General features: G+C 42.7%; 1 protein-coding gene across 1 annotated transcript in view; it reads left to right on the top strand.

The window, feature by feature from the left end:
- Positions 1 to 18,242, top strand: part of WWTR1 (WW domain containing transcription regulator 1) — a 134,378-nt gene that overhangs the window by 70,127 nt on the left and 46,009 nt on the right. Inside the window, exon 3 of the mRNA XM_081827618.1 lies at positions 8,323 to 8,459. Coding sequence (XP_081683744.1) covers positions 8,323 to 8,459 — 137 coding nt within the window. The remainder of the gene's footprint in view (positions 1 to 8,322; positions 8,460 to 18,242) is intronic.

Below are 18,242 nucleotides of genomic sequence, written 5' to 3'. Positions count from 1 at the left end.
GATGATTGGATAAAGAAAATGTAGTACATACACACAGTGGAATACTATTCAGCCTTAAAAAAGAAGGATGGCTGAACCCTGAGGAAATTATGCTAAATGAAATAAGTCAGTCACAGAAAGACAAACACCGGGGCACCTGGGTGGTTCAGTCATTAAGCGTCTGCCTTCGGCTCAGGTCATGATCCCAGGGTCCTGGGATGGAGTCCTGCATCGGGCTCCCTGCTCAGCGGGGAGCCTGCTTCTCCCTCTGCCTGCCGCTTCTCCTGCTTGTGCTCTCTCTCTCTCTGACAAATAAATAAAAAATAAAATCTTAAAAACAAAAAGAAGGGAAGAGTTTGGTTCAGTGTGCAGAGGTGAAGGCAGGTTTGCCCGTGTTGGGCGATGTCGGGGTACCTCTAACACAGTGGCTCACCGTCTGAGCCTGTGTTGCTGAGTCACTGGCTTCCCAAAGCGGTTTTCTCCGGGAGGGACACATTCATCGTGTCCCCTTCCTCCCCACCCCGGCAGCAGTGCTCTGTAGGAACGTAAGCCCCCGTGGGAACTGTGGATGTGACAGCCTCAAGTGGGCTCACACGGCACTGTGGGGCTGACGGCAGCGCTCCTTGACTCAGCTCCTGCCCCGACGGAGCGGGTTTGGGACCGAGTCTGCAGAAAAGGCGGCAGCGCTCGCTCGGTGAAGAGGATTTGAGGAGATAGATCGCCGCAGCTGGCTGCAAGGAAGTGCTGGCGGACCTTGCCTGCTGCTGCGGCCACCACTGCTGCTAATTTAAACAAGGGGAGGCTTCTTGGCACGGCCGTGATGGAAGTCGAGGATTAGAGCCTGGTGGTTAAAAATACAATCCCTGCCATTCATTCAGAATTCCAGAGGACTCAGAAATGTTGTTGAATTGGCAAGTGAATGGTGGAGACCGGAAACATGCACCAAAATAATGCTTCTGGTCTTGTGTCATGTTTTATTAGAGGATCCTAAAAAATCCCCTATTTATACATGAGTTATTATGCCTGTGTCATAGACTGCAGTGATGTTTGATGAGCTGCCTAAGTGAAAATCTGACCAGAACCTTTCAACTATAAATTCCTTGTGGTTTCAAAGAAGGATGAGCTTTCTCATGAGGCACACTTCCATTATGTGAACCGTCACCTTTATTGTATGGCATGAGGGTGTCTTTATGGCTTTGGGATTTAATCTGGGAATGATACAAATGCTTCGCTAATGGATATGTCAGCGATGTACCTTTGCAGCCTAACTTTTTACCTCTTTGTATCTTTTATTCTAATGTGTTGGACCAGCAAGAGATGGTACTGTTCAGGATTTGGGCAGAACAGAAAAAGAATTGTAACCAACTACAGTGTTATGAAAGCTGCTTTGTAAAGGCAAAGAATCACCGATTAGGGTGACAGTAGGAAGGATGAAAACCTGGGAAGGAGTTGGGTGGCTTTGGAAATGAAATCAAACATCTGTTCAGCCAGTTGAAATGCCAGCACTTTATTTCCGATTGTCAGTGCGTTGTAGTTCAGAAGCCTACTCCCCATTATCCAACTGGACTGATAGGGTTGAGCATCGGGGAACAGCTTACTGGGTGGCTACTAATCAGGTTGAGTTGCCAGTTGAGAAGTGGGCTGTGAGCTGTCCCGCAGTGGGGCTCAGGGGCTCACGTGTGATCAGTTTCCGCTACGTTCTGGTTTTAGGGGACAGCAGAGGAAGTAACTTGGAGAGAATGTACATCTGGGCCTGGGAGAATTAGTAAGTGTGCACGCCCAGCTGTCTTTGTTCTCATTGTTAAGATCCACCTCTGGTGTCCCTCGGAAGAGCTAAGTACCACTGGCAAAAAAACAAAAGGCGCCACTCAAAGAAATGCAAGATATGAGTAAGATATGATGTGTCATTTCCTAGGCCTCGAAATTTAAATAAGAACACACTGCCAGCATGTTGAATGTAATTGAGACACAGGCAGCATTTATTCCCGAAATACAAGAAAAAAGTAAACCAGTGTTTTGCCTCTTTGTATTTTTAATTCTAACTGGGGAATGTTTTCAGAACTTTAACGTGAGTCTCGGGCAAGTCTTCTTGCCATCTGGCACAGGATTAAATATTGGCATAGAGTTTGTTGTCTGCTGACAATGGATCAAACTCACTTGGCAAGCCCCCTCTGGGAAATTATCAACCTCACGCAAATCTGTTTCAATTTCCATTTTTAACACTGATGGGTTTAATTGGACTGGTTCACCACAACAAGTTGCAAAGTTCATTTAGCACTTTTTAAGCAAATAATCCTCAGTGTATGTACATTTGTGATCACATTAAAGAGGGTGGTGAATTGGTCTGGTAAATCAGAAAACATTTTAGTGTCTTGGTTAAGTGTCTGCCTTCGGCTCAGGTCATGATCCCGGGGTCCTGGGATCGAGTCCTGCGTCGGGTTCCCTGGTCAGCCTCTCCCTCTGCCTGCCGCTTCCCCTGCTTGTGTGCTCTCTCTCTCTGTCAAATAAATAAAAATCTTAAAAAAAATAAATAAAAAAAGACAGTTTACTTATGCCCTAAATTGTGTTTGTGAATATTATGGGGGTTGCAAGGGTATTGTTTTGCAAATGCTTACTATGTACAGAGCACTTTGCTATGCCCCATAGGGTCATTTCTGTCATCGAAAGAGCTTATGTTCCACTGGAAGAGAAATATTAGCACCCCCCAAAAAGAGAGAGTGAAGGGAGAACTTGAAGAGAGCCTGGGATTGTCACGGGACTGGAACCAAGTGGCATTGAATGTGAATTAAGTTTTGAATCAGTCGGCCTTGGTTTTATAACCCCAGGCTGCCTTTAAATTCCCATTTCATTGGTGTGGTTCTCTTTAACTGCCTAGCTTGTTTGTGGTGGAAAAGAAGAGGCCGGTTGGAGGCTACTTCTAAGTCCCGTCCTAACAGCTCTGTTGCTGGCAGGGAGCCCTGAGTAATGTCTGACGCTAATGTGAAACTCGAATATATTAAAGCAGTGAGGGTGGAGAGGAGGGGGAGTAAAATGGCAAAACACTTATATTGAAAGATGAAATCTTTGCCCATAGAAATAGGCGAGCCGCTTATGTTGCTAAGAACTCTAAATTTTTTCAAAAGCAAGCACTCAGAATCATTTCTATTTTTATATCTTTGTATGCTTCCAGCAATACAAAATGTATTACATAGACCTTCTCTATTTCAGAAAGTCTTTGTTGTGTGGCTTCCTTCCATAAAGTTAGTGTAATAGGTCATGGGCTGGAGGATAAATTCATCCAAAAACGCCAGGCCTTTTCCTGGGCTGTAAGAAGCCGGTGGGTTCTATTTTTACAGATAAGATTTTATCTCTGCTTTTAACGGTTCTGCTGCTAGTCAGGGTTTTATATTTACAAAATGCTTTTTATTTTTATACCTGCCTAGCGCATTGTGCGCAATAGGTGTACAGTTCATGCTGGTGAGTAAACCTGAACCCACGTTGTCAGCCTTGGGCTTGCGGTGGCCTTCCATACATTCACTGCTGGGGAGGTGAGCTTGGGAAGCCCTGTGAACTGGTCGTGAAATCTGCACGTGACTTTGGCTGTCATTATTTTCCCTGCACAGACCCATTTTACCCTTGCAACAAGAAACCGGTGCGTTTGTTAGCTTCTTTTACTCCTATCTCATGGATCTGGGTGCTGAGACCAGGATGGGTGAAGTGGCTTGTCCAACAAGGGCACATAGGATCAGAGGTAACATTAAAACTCAGACATGTGTGGGCACCTGGGTGGCTCAGTCGGCTAAGCATTTGCCTTTGGCTCAGGTCATGATCTCTGGGTCCTGGGATCAAGCCCCGCGGCAGTCTCCCTGCTCAGTGGGGAGCCTGCTTCTCCCTCTCCCTCTGCCACTCCCCCTGGTCATACTTGCTCTCTGTCAAATAAATAAATACGATCTTTAAAAAACAACAACAACAAAAAACCCTCAGGTATGTGTGACGCAAGACTTTGAACTTTCCAGAACACGCAGTGTCGCACCAGTAGGTTGTGTGTCTGGAAGATGCCGATGCGAGTAGTACTTTTATTTCACAGGCAGACCAAGGACCCACAGCTGACTTGGATCCCAGCTGTCCTTGGGATATGAATCTAGAGGTGGGATGGAGAGCGGATTGTCAGAAGGGGTGGGGGAAGGGACGAAGGTTGGAGGAAAACCAGAAAGACTGGAGGAGGGGTAGCCTGGAGGCCCTTGCGCTCATGCTTCAAGGTGACAGGTCACGCAGGAGGCTGGAGGGGAGGAAATAGGAACTTAGTTAATGATCCCCTGGAGGCTAATGGGCGGGACCAGGTGGAGAGGGGCGGAGACCTGGAGGGTGGCGAGGCTGCCTTCTCTTCCGCTCATTTCAACGACTTTTCAACCTCACAGAATTTCCCGAGTAAATAAAATGGCTTTCTAAATCCATGTCTCTATTGAAGAACATATTAATTCAAGAAGGAAAAATTATTTCACACAACAGTTTTTCAGCCAAACATCTTAGAGAAGTGCCGACCTTTCTTGCCGCTGAGCGAAAGCTGCAGTTCCTAAACAGCTGAAGCTCTTTTCCGACCTGGACACTTCTCTGAGCGGAGGCTCCCGATGTGGCTGGAGGTGAGGAGTTGGTTTGTTCTTTCTGCGACTGTGGAATGAAACAGTCTGGGAAATGGTGGTCAAAGGGGCCGCCAAAGAAAGAGAAGACCATTCCCATTATCTTTGTTACAGGCACCCAGGGTCTCCCTGTGAAACCCTTAGAAGGTTTTTTTTTAATTTTTTTTTTTTTAATTTTTAGCCCAGGAAAGAGGCCTTTTGGTGTCAGGAAAAGTTTTCCTTTTCCTTCGGAACTGGTGTTCTTTTTCCTTATAAACAACATGGGGCCAGGTGACTGATTCCATTTCCTTAGTTCTTTCTTTGCCCCATGACAGTGACAAGCCCAGTCTACAGTTTATCTTCAATCACATTTTAGTACCCTGTGACCTGCATGACCATGCATCATTTTCCTTTTTGTCATGTTGTATCTTCCTGAGTATTTTTGTTTTTACTGCTTATGAAAACAACACATAGTCACTGTTAAAAACCTGGCAAGTACAAGAGAGTTTTGATAAGAAAAAAAAAAACACCAGTGGGCCTATTCATGTATCACCGTCAATAGTTTGTTATCTTTTTTCCTTTTTTGTTCCATTTTCTAATACGAGAATGGTACAGCATATGTATTCATCGAACACACATACGTAGGTAGATTGAACACACACACACACACACACACACATAAATTTTCAGGAGAGAGGAGACTTTTAGAAACAGCAGAGACATTGGGTTGAGGTAAGACTCGGCAGCAAGGGAGCGAAATCGGGGAAGAGGTGGGAGCAGCAGGGCAGTGGGGATTCATCCAGCTCAACTGCGGGTCCTGGCAGACAACAAGGTTACACTGAGAAATCCGAGAAAGGAAATGAGTCAGTAACTCAGAGGGAGTGGAGATGAGACAGCAGTGTGAAAGAGCCAGTGGTTCAGCCTGCCTTCGGGAACGGGGTGACAGCCGCGAAATGATTTGAACAATAGCAGAATGTAGCTTTCAAATCCAATCATGAGCGATGTATCAAGTTCTTGTGAGCAATGCTCTTGCTTTTGGCATTCAGACTGGGAGCCACCCTGGACATCCTAGGAGCCGAGCGTTAGAGCAAAGCTGCTGTCGGGTCGACGGGTGGGTGTGCAGAGGCTGGGAATTCCAGTGGCTTTCTGCTCAGAGTTGTTTCTGAGCAATGAGAACTGCTCACTTAAGACTCCCTCTTGTACTCTAGTCTTTGGGGAATACCGTGAGTGACACTTTTAATTAACAAATCTGCTGGGAACAAAGCTGCTTTCAAAGCGTTGGCTGGGCATGGGCTTTGAAGGGTGGGCCGAGGAGGCTCCCACGGTCCTGGGGGAGTTCTAGGACTTGGAAGCCGCGGTTGAGTTGTACCTCTTTGGGGCCAGATCTCTCTGAGATGGGGCCAGAGGGTCCTCCCAGAACGCCCCAGCACTCTGTTCTGGGGGATGGAGGCTAGCCAGCTGTGGCGACGTCCTTAGGCAAGCTGGGCTCACTTACCACTTGGGGTGCGGGCCTCTCTGCTCTCCCCAGATTCAGGGGGCCACAGCCCACTGGTTCAGAATGAGAGAGGAGAATGGGGACCAGCATTTGGGAACGCATTGCCCCGGCCCCTGTGTCATTCTACCACTGACCAGTAGCTGTGTGTCGGACCCCAGCAGACGTGCATCATTCTCTCTCACTGCAGCTGTGCTCTTGCTGCTTCTGCCGAAGCATCGAGATCCATGGTATCAGAGGGTCTAAGAAAGGCTCGTGAAAGAGAGAAGGATTCCTTTCCTTCCGGTACCATGTGAAAAGTATGTAGGACAGACCTCCCTAGGAAAAACATGTTTTAATAATGTAGGTCCTGAAGGAATGTTAGTCAAAGGGTTTCTTAGCTCTAATTACTTTGCTAAAGGGAGTTTACTTAACTCTGACATCCTCATCAATTGGTTCCTGACTCTGAAGGACGATGACAAATCCCCTGAGGCTGGTGATGAGTTTCCACTTGACCAGAAGTTGACAAAAGGATTTTATGAAAGCTTTCAACAGAATTATAATCGTTAAACTGAAGGTGTAACTAAGACCATTGTTCCTTTCTTTTTCAACTTTTTGTGCTTGAATAAGTGATTGTCATCTCTTTAGTTCAGTCTTTCCCCCCTATTTGTGTTTTTCTGAACAGGACAGTCTTGGTTTTAACATTTTTATTCTTCCCCATTCATTTTGGATTATGTTTTGAAGACTCTTGATAGCTCTTACTGTATGGAAACGCAACAGTTAAACTTAATTACGCTTCCTTTACCAAGCCTTTTTTTTTTTTTTTAAATCACACTCATTTAAAGGCCTTCTTGGGAAAACATCCAAGTTTTCACTCAAGGCAGTGGAGTGAGTTCCCCGTGCAATAACTTGCTGTCTAGGATAAAGAAATGCGAAGAAGTTTAGCAGCGGCAGCATTCAAATGCGAGGAAACAGATGCAAAAGAAAAGAAAAATACAACTCCAGCGAGGGAGATTGCACTGATTTAGGATTAAATTAAATGATAGTAATAGTGGTTTGCTATGCTAAAGATTCAAAGGGAGCCATTGTTGTTCAAAATTAAGGTGTGTTTAACTGAAAGAACAATCATGCTCCTTTTCTTATGAATCTAGAAGGGTCTGTAGTGTGTGGGGGTTGACAGCGACAATTACTTTGGGAGAGGCAAACCTAGTTGCAAGGCTTAGAACAAAAGGCTGACATTTAGTTTCTGCTATCAGAGTTTGTTGTCTTTGATAACTATAGAGAGAACTCCGATACAGTTCGTAAAACAAAGTTACGGCACCGGATGATTACGCTCATCTTTAAAAGAAAAATATAAGAAAATCTCAGAAAAGAGTTTATGGCATAGGGTACGTAAAGCACCAGGAATGACTTATGATGTAGTTTGGGAGGAGGCAGACAAAGCTGGAGATCCTGTCCATCTTTCTAAGGACAAAGGGAAACTCTGGACAGAAGCTTATGTTGGGCCAGTTTCTCTGAGATTAAGTCACAATAACAAATACTGGAAGTTGTGTATGACCAAAAGTCTAATCATGTCTTTTGCCCTCAGAAACCTTCATGCCTTGACATTTGGGTTTCTCCATAATCTATCTTCCTACACTTAATTCCTGCTACTCTGTATACTCTAGCTACTCAGTTGTTAACCTTGCTGAGTCGAACATAAGCTTCTTGAGGGTTTTCTGTGTTACCTGTGTGGACCTTACAGTGCCTTCCTTGCTCTTAGTAAGAGCTCAGTCATGTCATGTTTACGAGGTTGGTTTCAAGAGCCCTGTCTTTGGCTGAGACCGGCAGATGTGTCCTCGTTATGTCAGTTATATGATCCGGGGAGCGTAGGAGGGTTGGCCGGGCAGGAGAGCAGGGTCCTGCTTTGGGAGAGGAGTTCCTGCCATGGCATCCCAGTGACTGAATGGCAGGGAAGCATCTGAGGAGCTGGGGAGTCAAGGTTCCTTGGCTGGGAGGAGATACACTGTTGGGGCAGAAAACCTTTAAGAGGGGTTTTTGCATCTAGGGGTGGCTGGGACAACTAAGTCATGTGCTTGTATTCAGAGAGTCCCTGCTGGGGCCCTTGGATGGAGGGGTATGTGGGCAAGGGTGACCTTGGATGAAAACAAACAGTGTGTCAGCCATGTGTAAGCAGATCGGGAAGAGCCAGCGTCAGCGTCGTTTAACTGTTACTGGTGATGGTGATAATGATAATCATGCTGACAATTAAAAAGATAATTATTTTCCTTCTTTTAGTCACATAGAAAAAATCACCACATGGCAAGACCCTAGGAAGGCGATGAATCAGCCTCTGAATCCTATGAACCTCCACCCTGCGGCCACTTCCACCCCAGCACCCCAGAGGTCCATGGCCGTGTCTCAGCCGAATCTCGGTAAGCCCAAAGCATCCACTTGGAGCTGAATGAACAGGTGTAACCCAGAGGCTCTGGAGCTCAGAAGCAGCTCTGGTTGTCTCGGTGTCGACTTGTGCACCCAGATAGTTCTTGAGTTCTTGGGGTGCATTACCCTTCTGCCACCTTTGCCTTTTCTCATGGCGTCCTTGCTACCAGTTCACATTATTGCTACCTAGGTTCACACTGTGGTTCCAGCATCTCCTTCAGTTGCCTCAGTTGGAGTGTTTTTAACAAATCACTTAGGCCTCCTCTCTTCATCCAGGCTAAGGCAAGTACACACCTCCATTCTGTGAATTGGGTTCCTGAAGACTGCCAAAGGTGCAGATCTGATCTCAAATCCCTTTCTTTCCTTCTTTTATTATTATTATTTTGCATAATGTGTGATTGACACCAGGCCAAGTGCTTTCATGCCTTTTCTCATTCAGCTCACAACAACCCTACAAGAAGTGTGATAGCATTCCCATTTTACAGATGAGGAAGCTTTCCCAAGGTCATACAGCTTGTGGATAGCAGAGTTTGGAGTTTGAACTGAGGCTGCTGTGGTTTAGAAGGCATTCAGCCTTTACCTAATCTGCAGGGGGCTTCTCAAGATACCTGCCCCAGGACAATGCAGCTTACTCTTCACCTCATTTAGAATGTTTAAGTGTGATTTTAGAATTGAGAAAAGATTATTTTCTGCTAATTGCCTTTACTAAAGAAGAACTGAAATTCTGCCCACTAGAGATGATCCGATGTGAATTAATACACTGCAACAATGTAAGTAATCAGCTTCTATTGTAGTCATTCCCCCTGGACTCCCCTTCCAAAGCCTAAGAATAAAGGGTACTTTTAAAGTTTTACAAAGGACGGTGCCGTTTTCAGATAACATTTCCATTTAAGATCAGATATCCAGATACTGCTTTATACACAGAATAGTTACTTTTAGAGTGAAAAGAATCTCCTGTTGGATTTTTCAGGAATGAACAGGGTAAAAATGGAAGCATTATTCCCAGACACCTTCCCTCACTCTGTGACTTAGCCAAAGTGAGTATGAACTCAAGTAAACCCGAGTCAGCTTCAAGTAAATATATTGTCTGTTCTTCCAGGAAGTCTGGATCTACCATTTTAAAGCTTGCAGATGTAAAATATATCCAGAAGCAAACAACTTGGAATAACTTCTGTTGTGTCCCATATCTAACAGGCAGATCAAGGAAAATGGTACCAATGCTTCTACCAGAGTGGTAAACCGAAACTTCCCATGACTCATTTGTCCCAAATATATAAGAGCTCAAATAGAAAGCAGTTGCAAGCTTAGTAAAGAAACCACAAATTAGGTAGCATTAGATGAGTTTCAAGGTTTCTTTTAGCCATTTAATTTTCATTAAAAATTCTGAAGACTGATTATTAAAGTATTAACTTTTATTTTATAATCCATTATAATTGGAAAAAAAGTCTTCATGGACTTCGTTAAAAAATGCAAACACTTCTTCGAAGCGTTGTTCAAAAAGTAAGTTTTTGCTGGATCCGCATTCCTGGAGTTCTCTAGTGCTTCCGGTCGGGGGATGCGTATCTTCCCTTGAATGTTAGCATCCTCGACCTACTGTTCTGCACCTCTCCTCTTCTGCTTTGGTATCTGTACGTACAGAGCTGCCTTATTCTTGTAAAAGATTTCCTAATCGTCTCAACATAGTGATATGCCATGATTAGTGTATTTAACTGGCAACCCCCATCGGATGGATATTTAGGTTGTTACTAGTGTGTTGCTAGTATACACAATACTGGAATGAATATCCTTGTTTATGCAGTACTTGCCTTCATTTTTAAAAGTTGTGCAGCAAGTACAAAGTGGACTAATTAAATTAAAAGGAACGTGAGTGCTTGAAACTTAACACTGAAGGCACATGTGAGTCGGCCTGTGCACAGGGCCGCCCCCTTCCCTGCAAAAGCACAATTATTGGTAAAGTGTAGCTAAAGAATTTGGAATCTGAATGTCGGTACCATGTTTACCTGTTGCTGAGTTATACTTTCCAGATTTCTAATAAGTCGAAGCAGTCAATTTCTCAAGGCACATTCCGGGTTTTTTCCTAACACTGTTTGAATGTATGTCCATTACAAAAAGTGTTCCTAGCCTATAGAGAATCACAGATGTGTCCCAGGGATAGACAGGTAACAATGCCAAGTGAGCAGCAAGGACTGGGGCTAATTTAGAAAGTCACAATGTGGTCCTAATAAGGAGTGATTTATTCAGAATATGTTATTTCAGGCTACATAGCTCTACCGTAGTTTATACTCTTATTAACAATTTTTAAAACTATAAAAAGCAGGTCCTTCTACTTCTTCAATCTGAATTTTGGTCTTTTCAATAGAATATGGCTAACGACTAAGTGAACTTAAGTGGTATGTCTCCTTTACAGGGAGATGTTTAGGTACAGGTGAAAATGTCCAAATGCAGTTAATATTATCATTATAGTATATAATATATATGTAATATTGCTATAACATCTATTATTATTATAAGATGGTAAAATTAGTACCTTTAAATAGCTAATTGTATATGTTTCTAGAGCTGTGATATAATCTATGATATTGCTAAATACATTCAGAAGTTATTCTTTTTTTTGGGGGGATTCTATGTTTCACTGTAGGTTAGGTTCATGGATTTGGGAATTAGACTGTCAGAATTTGAAACCTGGCTTTGCCCATTACCAGCGTTGATGACCCTGTTAAGTTACTTAATTTTGCCTTAGTTTCCTTATATGTAAAATGAAGATTATTATTATAGTATGAAGAGATTATATGAGCTTATATATGTAAAGAGCATAGATCTGGTGCCTGGCACATAACAAGCTATAATTGTTTTATTCTTATTATTGACATTATTCTTTGTGGAAAGAAAAGTTTTATGTTTTCTTTTTCTTTTTTTTTTTTTTTTTTAAGATTTTATTTATTTATTTGACAGAGAGAGACACAGCGAGAGAGGGAACACAAATGGGGGGAGTGGGAGAGGGAGAAGCAGGCTTCCCGCCAAGCAGGAGCTCGATGCGGGGCTCATTCCCAGGACCCTGGGATCATGACCTGAGCCAAAGGCAGACGCTTAATGACTGAGCCACTCAGGCGCCCTGAAAAGTTTTATATTTTATTCAGTGTTAGATTTGAAGATAATTTCATTGTTCATCCTAAAAGCTCTCAAGAAAAAAAAGATTTATTTTGGGCGAGTTAGAGCGCAAAGTGCTTTAAATTAGGAACACTGTGTTTATTACTTTCAGTGAGTATAGCGCCCCCTGGTGGAAATATTTCAGCGCGTGCCCCCCCTTCCCCCCCCAAGAAGCTTATCAGTGAATACCTTATTTTTTCAGTGGATCTATTCCTGAAATGTAGCTTGTAAGTCAAATCATATTTTAATTGGCAGAGAAGAGACCTACTCTTAAAGGTGTCCTTAAGTGAGTGACTTGTAAAAATGGAGTAAACTTTTGTCAGGCTGCATCAGTATCCAGTGAAAAGCCATCTGTGTAAGATGGCAGATTTGTTGTGTATCTAAACTCACTAATTTTTCAAATGCCTAAGTAAAATGAGATAGACTCTGCAGGGGAAAAAATGAAAAAAAATTTTTTTTTTAAATTTTTATTTCAAATAACATCTTTGGCTTGGTCTAGTTTTTACCTGAGATTTTTGCTTTTGTATTTGCCAAATCAGGTTTTCTCCTACTTGATTCTGTGTGAGCAGATTGGTGACCTTTGTGTCTCAGTCTCTAGAGATGCCCAGTGAATGGAAGAAGAAAGGAAGACCTTGGAGAACATCAGAGAGTTAAGAGGAGAGATGATCTCTGGGTGGAAGCCGTATTGCTTGGGGCTGACAACTTGCTTAGAGTCCTCGATTTTATGTAACAGTGAAGGGGGAAAATGACTGTACATGTGAAAGTTGATTTTTTTACAAACCGGGTAAGACCTTGTATCTTTTAAGTGGGTTGTTGTCTCATTAATCCCCATTAATACCCACTGGATTTTTTTGAAGGAGGGGGGAAATGAAACAAATGGGGAGAAAAGGACTCTACACAGGCCCTATTCTAATATATAGGACAGTGGGCTTGGGGGAAAGTGGGGCCTGCTAAGGAAATAGTGTGTTAGGGCAGTAGGGGAGGGGTAGGGTGGAGGCAGGGGACCTTTTTGTCTGGTGGTTCATGGAAGAACTTGGAGTCAGAGCTGAGTTTCTCTTGGCTTAGACATTTACTAGTCTTGTGTGTGATCAACCTCTCTGAGTCTCGTTTTCCTTTTTTGTAAAGTGGTGATGATGACAGCAAACATACCTGGCTATCTCCTAAACGTTGTCTTGAGTATGTGGGTACTTGGCATCTAGAAAGCCCCCAAAAGAAGTATATTGTTATAACTGTTCTTGTTAGCTGGTAGCTTGATTTTTCCTCACTATTCTGGCCCCTGTGTACTCGGGAGGAAGAGCTTGTGGTGTGCACACTTAGAAAGCCATCCTCCTCCTCCCTCAGGAAAACCCAGCCACGGTGCCCATAACTTGTATCGTTTGGGACTTTTGCTTACATGTTGCAAAAATAAGTTGGTGGACCCCAGACAGCAGTCCAGGCATGTGCTCGTGACCCGGCTCTTTCTCCATCAGATCATTAACAGGGAGTTTGTGACGAGCAGGCACACTCAAGTTCTACGTGAGGGACATTTCTGCCCCTACAGGTGTGACAGTGGCAAGGTTTTCCCGTTTCTCAGCACACACGTACTGGAATCATGCAGCAACTTAAAATATCCCCCTATTTTAAAATGTTATTGCCGAGAGAAAGTGACATGCAGTTTTGCCCTTTTGGTGATAATCCTAGTGATCAGAAACCACGGTGTGCTGGGCTCCTGTCACACATTAACAGACCTCTTTGTTGGCATGAGGCCCCGACCTGGGGTGCCAGTATCCTCCCAGACAGAACAGGAAAAATAAAGACGGTATAACAACTTCACCAGACTGCCAGCCCGAGCCGGTTCAGAAACTTTTGGTAAAGTGCAGCCAGAGAGTATTTTTAATGCTATAGGAATTTTAAAAATATCACACACACAGACACACACACACACACACACACACACACCTTTCCCATTTGAAGATGTGCTGTCCACTAGGAATTTTAAAAATATCTCTCTCACACACACACACACACACACACACACACACACACACTTTCCCCTTTGAAGATGTGCCGTCCACCAGGCCAGAGTCTAAGTCGTCCTGGTCTGCCTTGATCTGTACCTCAAATTATAAACACATGTGTGTATGTTTTTTTTCTTTTTTGCAGGGCATGCTTTTCAAGACAAGATGGAAAATCTTGTCTGTGCTCAGTTTGGTAAATTGGCTTATTCTTCCCTCTAGGAAGTGCACAAAGGCACTTAAAAACATTTCATCAAAAAATAAAATAGCCAAGGGACGCTGCAGCCTAGTATTGCTTAAAGCATGTGGAAAGATATCCTAAGGTTTGTTAAAAGTCAGATTTATATGTAGGCTATCTTTTTTCCCCCCCTAATCAAATTTACGTGGCAGACACCTCTAGCTACTGTGATTTTTCCAGCTCTGATACTCTCTCTACTTTTTGAACTTTGTGGTTCTGCAGCATAAATTAGCCTGATGTGCATAAGCACACACACACACAGACCCAAAGACAAACTGAGAAAGCTTCACACTTTACAGGTGGAGGTAGAGTGATAGGGCTTTGGTAGGAATGTGGTGGTAGAACGTAAGTGTATACGGCAGGGAGGGAAGACTGGTGGGCACGGGGAAAAAGGGAAGGGGTTCTGGTTAAAAAGGCTTTTTTTTTTTTTCTTGATTAGAAAAAGAAGAAACCGTTTTCTAAATACTGTAGAAATCATTATTTTCGCCTTAGATTTGCAGGAAGCCATCAGTTGTCAAAATTCACTCTATCTAATCAACATTCTTGAAGACTGTTCTTTGGAGTTTCCAAAAAGAGATTCATTACAGTTTTTTTTTTTTCTTTGAAGGCTTTTAAAGATATTTGAAATGGGGGCTAAAAACATTATTAAATCAACTGGTTGAATTTCTTTCATGCAATAAAGTGAGATGTAATCGTTTATAAAGAAGTGAACTTTGGGTTTCCATGTGTATAATTCCATTTATCTTAATGTGGACGAATCTCTTATCTAGATCAGTTCAGTTGACCTTGAACAATGCAGAGGGGTTGGGGAGTAGCCCCCCTGCACCGTCAAAAATCTGCATATAACTTTGATTCCCCCCAAACTTAACTACTAATAGCCTACTGTTGACTGGAAACCTTACCGTTAATACAGAACAGTCAACTAACGCATATTTTGTACGTATTGTATACTGTATTCTTACAATAAAGTAAGCTAGAGAAGATAAAATGTTGAGAAAATACATTTACAGTACTATACTGTAAATCAGCATATAAGTGAATCCATACAGTTCAAACCCATGTTGTTCAGTGGTCAACTGTATTCATTTGTCTGGATGAAATAAGATTAGGTGGTAAACAGTTGTAGATTTTATAATGTGAAATTTAGAAATGTAGGTGGAAAACCTCCTCCTTGATAGAAAGCCTCAAGAGCCCTAAAAAAATGTTTGATGCCACAATTTTCCTAAGAAAATATTCTCCAAGATAAAATTCCTGTGTAGTATGCTAGATGCACACTTTGGAAAATTGTGTACACAAAGTGGGTTATTTATAATATAGCCTCCTCCCCCAAGTAAATGCCTGCAATACAGCAATAAATATATTTGTAACCATTAAAATAATAGTTATAAGGACTATGTGGCACATGGAAAACTTTATTATTTCAGTCTAATTTTATAAAGCAGAAAAAATTGTTTATGCTATGACTATAATTTTGTTTTTTGAGAAAAGACTGTTTAGATTCTCCTTTCCCACAGACTTTGCTCTCCATCTGTGTGTTTCTAGCCCCTAGCCAAGTGCATGACACATCACAGGTGTACCACTTTGTAGAGTTAAGGTATTAGGTAAGTCAGTTACGTATTTTTGAGTGTTAATAGTGGTTATAGTAAGCCTTTTTGATTGGGGATGATTCCCTTTATTTTCTCTTTAATGTGGTTATATTACTTTTACAGTAGCCTAAAGGGAAAAAAAGAAAAAAAAAAGCGTTGATGTCTTGAGCTTTTTATAGAGGGAGAGGAGGATGGGGTGTTGGGAAGAAGGCTCCAGGCCCCATGTGCAGTCCAGACAAAACCAGGAATCTTCAGGCTTCTGCAGTTGATTGAATCTGCCAGCAGCAAGTAAGTTATTCCCTAGTCCGTAATATCAGTGTTTCTCCCAGCGGGGATCCACATCTAGCACTGTTAAGATCCTCTGGGGCATTTGGTAACCAGTCATCCAGTCACCCGATTGCTCCTTAAAGAAGTCTGGGGCTGCTGCTGGAATAATGCCTGGGCCCCCACCTCTGGGAAATCCTGTTTCAGATGATGGAGGTTGGCATCTTGGAAGGAGGGCTGTTTTCAAGTGCCCAGATGACTCTGGTCATCAGCCAGGGGTTAGCATAGTGATTGGAGAATGCTGTCCTACCGAATGGCAGAAACCCACTCAGGTTATCCATTCTTTTTTTTTTTTTTTAAGATTTTATTTATTTATTCATTAGAGACAGAGAGAGAGAGGCAGAGGGAGAAGCAGGCTCCCAAGGAGCAGGGAGCCCAATGCGGGACTCGATCCCAGGACCCTGAGATCATGACCTGAGCCGAAGGTAGACGCTTAACCATCTGAGCCACCCAGGCGCCCCAGGCTATCCATTCTTTAACCTGAGTTATCTGAAAAGAACTCTGAATTTGCTCACCAACTTTTTGACTGGGTTCTTGGTCCAAAATAGACATTTATTATGGCATTGGCGTTTGTGGTTTATGACCCTTGCTGGGGTTAGTGCACACGTGAGCACTGGGTACCTGATGGCCAAAGCCACTTTCCGGAGAGTTTTGACCCCAGTCATACCATGTAAACTTCAAAAACGAGGGAAAACATTGCTGTTTGGGAATCCAGGTTATTGAACTGTGTTGTCAACATTCACATGGTAAGTGTGTAAGCTCACCTTGAACTTTGCTTGCAGAGAATCAGGCCTCTGCAGGCCTAAAGTCCTGAAAAATTCCAGAAAGGCACCCCATACCCCAAAGAAGAGCAGAGTCTCTTAGGAAGGAGGTAAAAGCCATATCAAGCTTTCCTTAAGTCCCTTCTTTGTGGGAACTACCTCCCTTATTTATTTACTTTTAATGGATTCTAATTTCTTCACCAAGCTGTGGGCCTCTGTTGAGAGTTTTAAAAATAATTCGGACAGTTTTAGTAGTATCTGCTGGCTGACTTCCAATGGTTTGCCCTCAGGAACTTCCCTGTTGTAGGGAATTTCACCCAGTTAGTTTGAGGTGAAGGGATTCTGGGATGGTTTGTCCCTTGGCCACTTGTTCCAAGTTATTAAGTGCTGAGTGACATTTGGACACTATTCTTTGATCTCCTCTTTGGGGCGCCTGGTGATGTCCCTGCCTGTGTGTGATCATCACCTCCCCCACCCCATATCAACTGGAAGATTGATTTCTTCTTCCTTTCTGGAAGTCTAAATTTATTCCCTCGGTGTTCTGCAGTTGCTGGTGGTCAGGGACAGCTGTTCCACCACGCTTGACTCTGGATAATTCTCTGTGATGAAGTCAGCAAAATAATACTGTAAGAGAAGCCAATAAAACAAAAACCTTCATGGTCTTTTCTCCTTAAGTGCTGAAGAGAGGAAGATCATCCCCTCTCCTTGGTTTAAAAAAAAAAAAGGGGGGGGCAGGAAAAGATTAAGATCCTAAACATATTTGAGGCAACAAGATTCAAGAATGTTCTTTCCCCCCGTATTATATAATTACTATTTGGTCATTATAGAACAGCTGAAAAACACTGTAATCTGATCATTCAAAATCACACTAATGTTTTCTCATATATTTGTCTTTTTTTCAATATAAATGTGAGCAAAAAAAAGTTGGAAAACCTTCTGTATTCCTTTTTTTGTAGCCTGTTTTTCCATTTAACATATCATGAGCATCTTTCCATTTCACTTAATATTTTTCTACAATATTTTTTGATTAGCTGTTTTTATTGGAATAGTAACACACACACACGGCAAAAAATTCAAACAGTTCCAAAGAATATTCATGAGAAGTAAGTCTCTTTCACATCAGGAACCCCCAGCCCTTCTCTCCTCTTCCTTGAAACCCTGCTACCAGCTTCCTGAGTATTCTGGAAATACTCTACATACATATGTATGCTTGGGTGTATATGTCTTTTTTAAGCTTAACATATCCTAGAGAGCTTTCTAAATTGGTACTTAGAGATGTATTCATTCTTTGCCAGGATTATGTAATATTCCAGTCTATTGATATACCAAATTTATTTAAACAGTCCTTTATCTTGGGTCTTCAGATTCTTTTCTGATTGTTTGCTGTTACTAAGCAATGCTACAGTGTGCATCCCTGTACATAAATCCTTGTGCCTTGTGCTGTTATGTATAAGATAATTTTGCAGAGGTGGACTTCCTGGATCTAAAAATTAAGTGCATTTGAAGTTTTAATAGATATTCTACTTCCGGGCGCCTGGGTGGCTCAGTCGTTAAGCGTCTGCCTTCGGCTCAGGTCATGATCCCAGGGTCCTGGGATCGAGTCCCACATCGGGCTCCCTGCTCGGCGGGAAGCCTGCTTCTCCCTCTCCCACTCCCCCTGCTTGTGTTCCTGCTCTCGCTATCTCTCTCTCTGTCAAATAAATAAATAAAATCTTAAAAAAAAAAA

Source organism: Leptonychotes weddellii, chromosome 1 (assembly GCF_054177405.1).
Source record: "Leptonychotes weddellii isolate Sample4059 chromosome 1, ASM5417740v2, whole genome shotgun sequence".
In the NCBI taxonomy this organism is placed as follows: domain Eukaryota; kingdom Metazoa; phylum Chordata; class Mammalia; order Carnivora; family Phocidae; genus Leptonychotes; species Leptonychotes weddellii.
The sequence above is the reverse complement of the archived record's forward strand: the minus strand, read 5'-3'. Positions and strand labels throughout refer to the sequence as shown.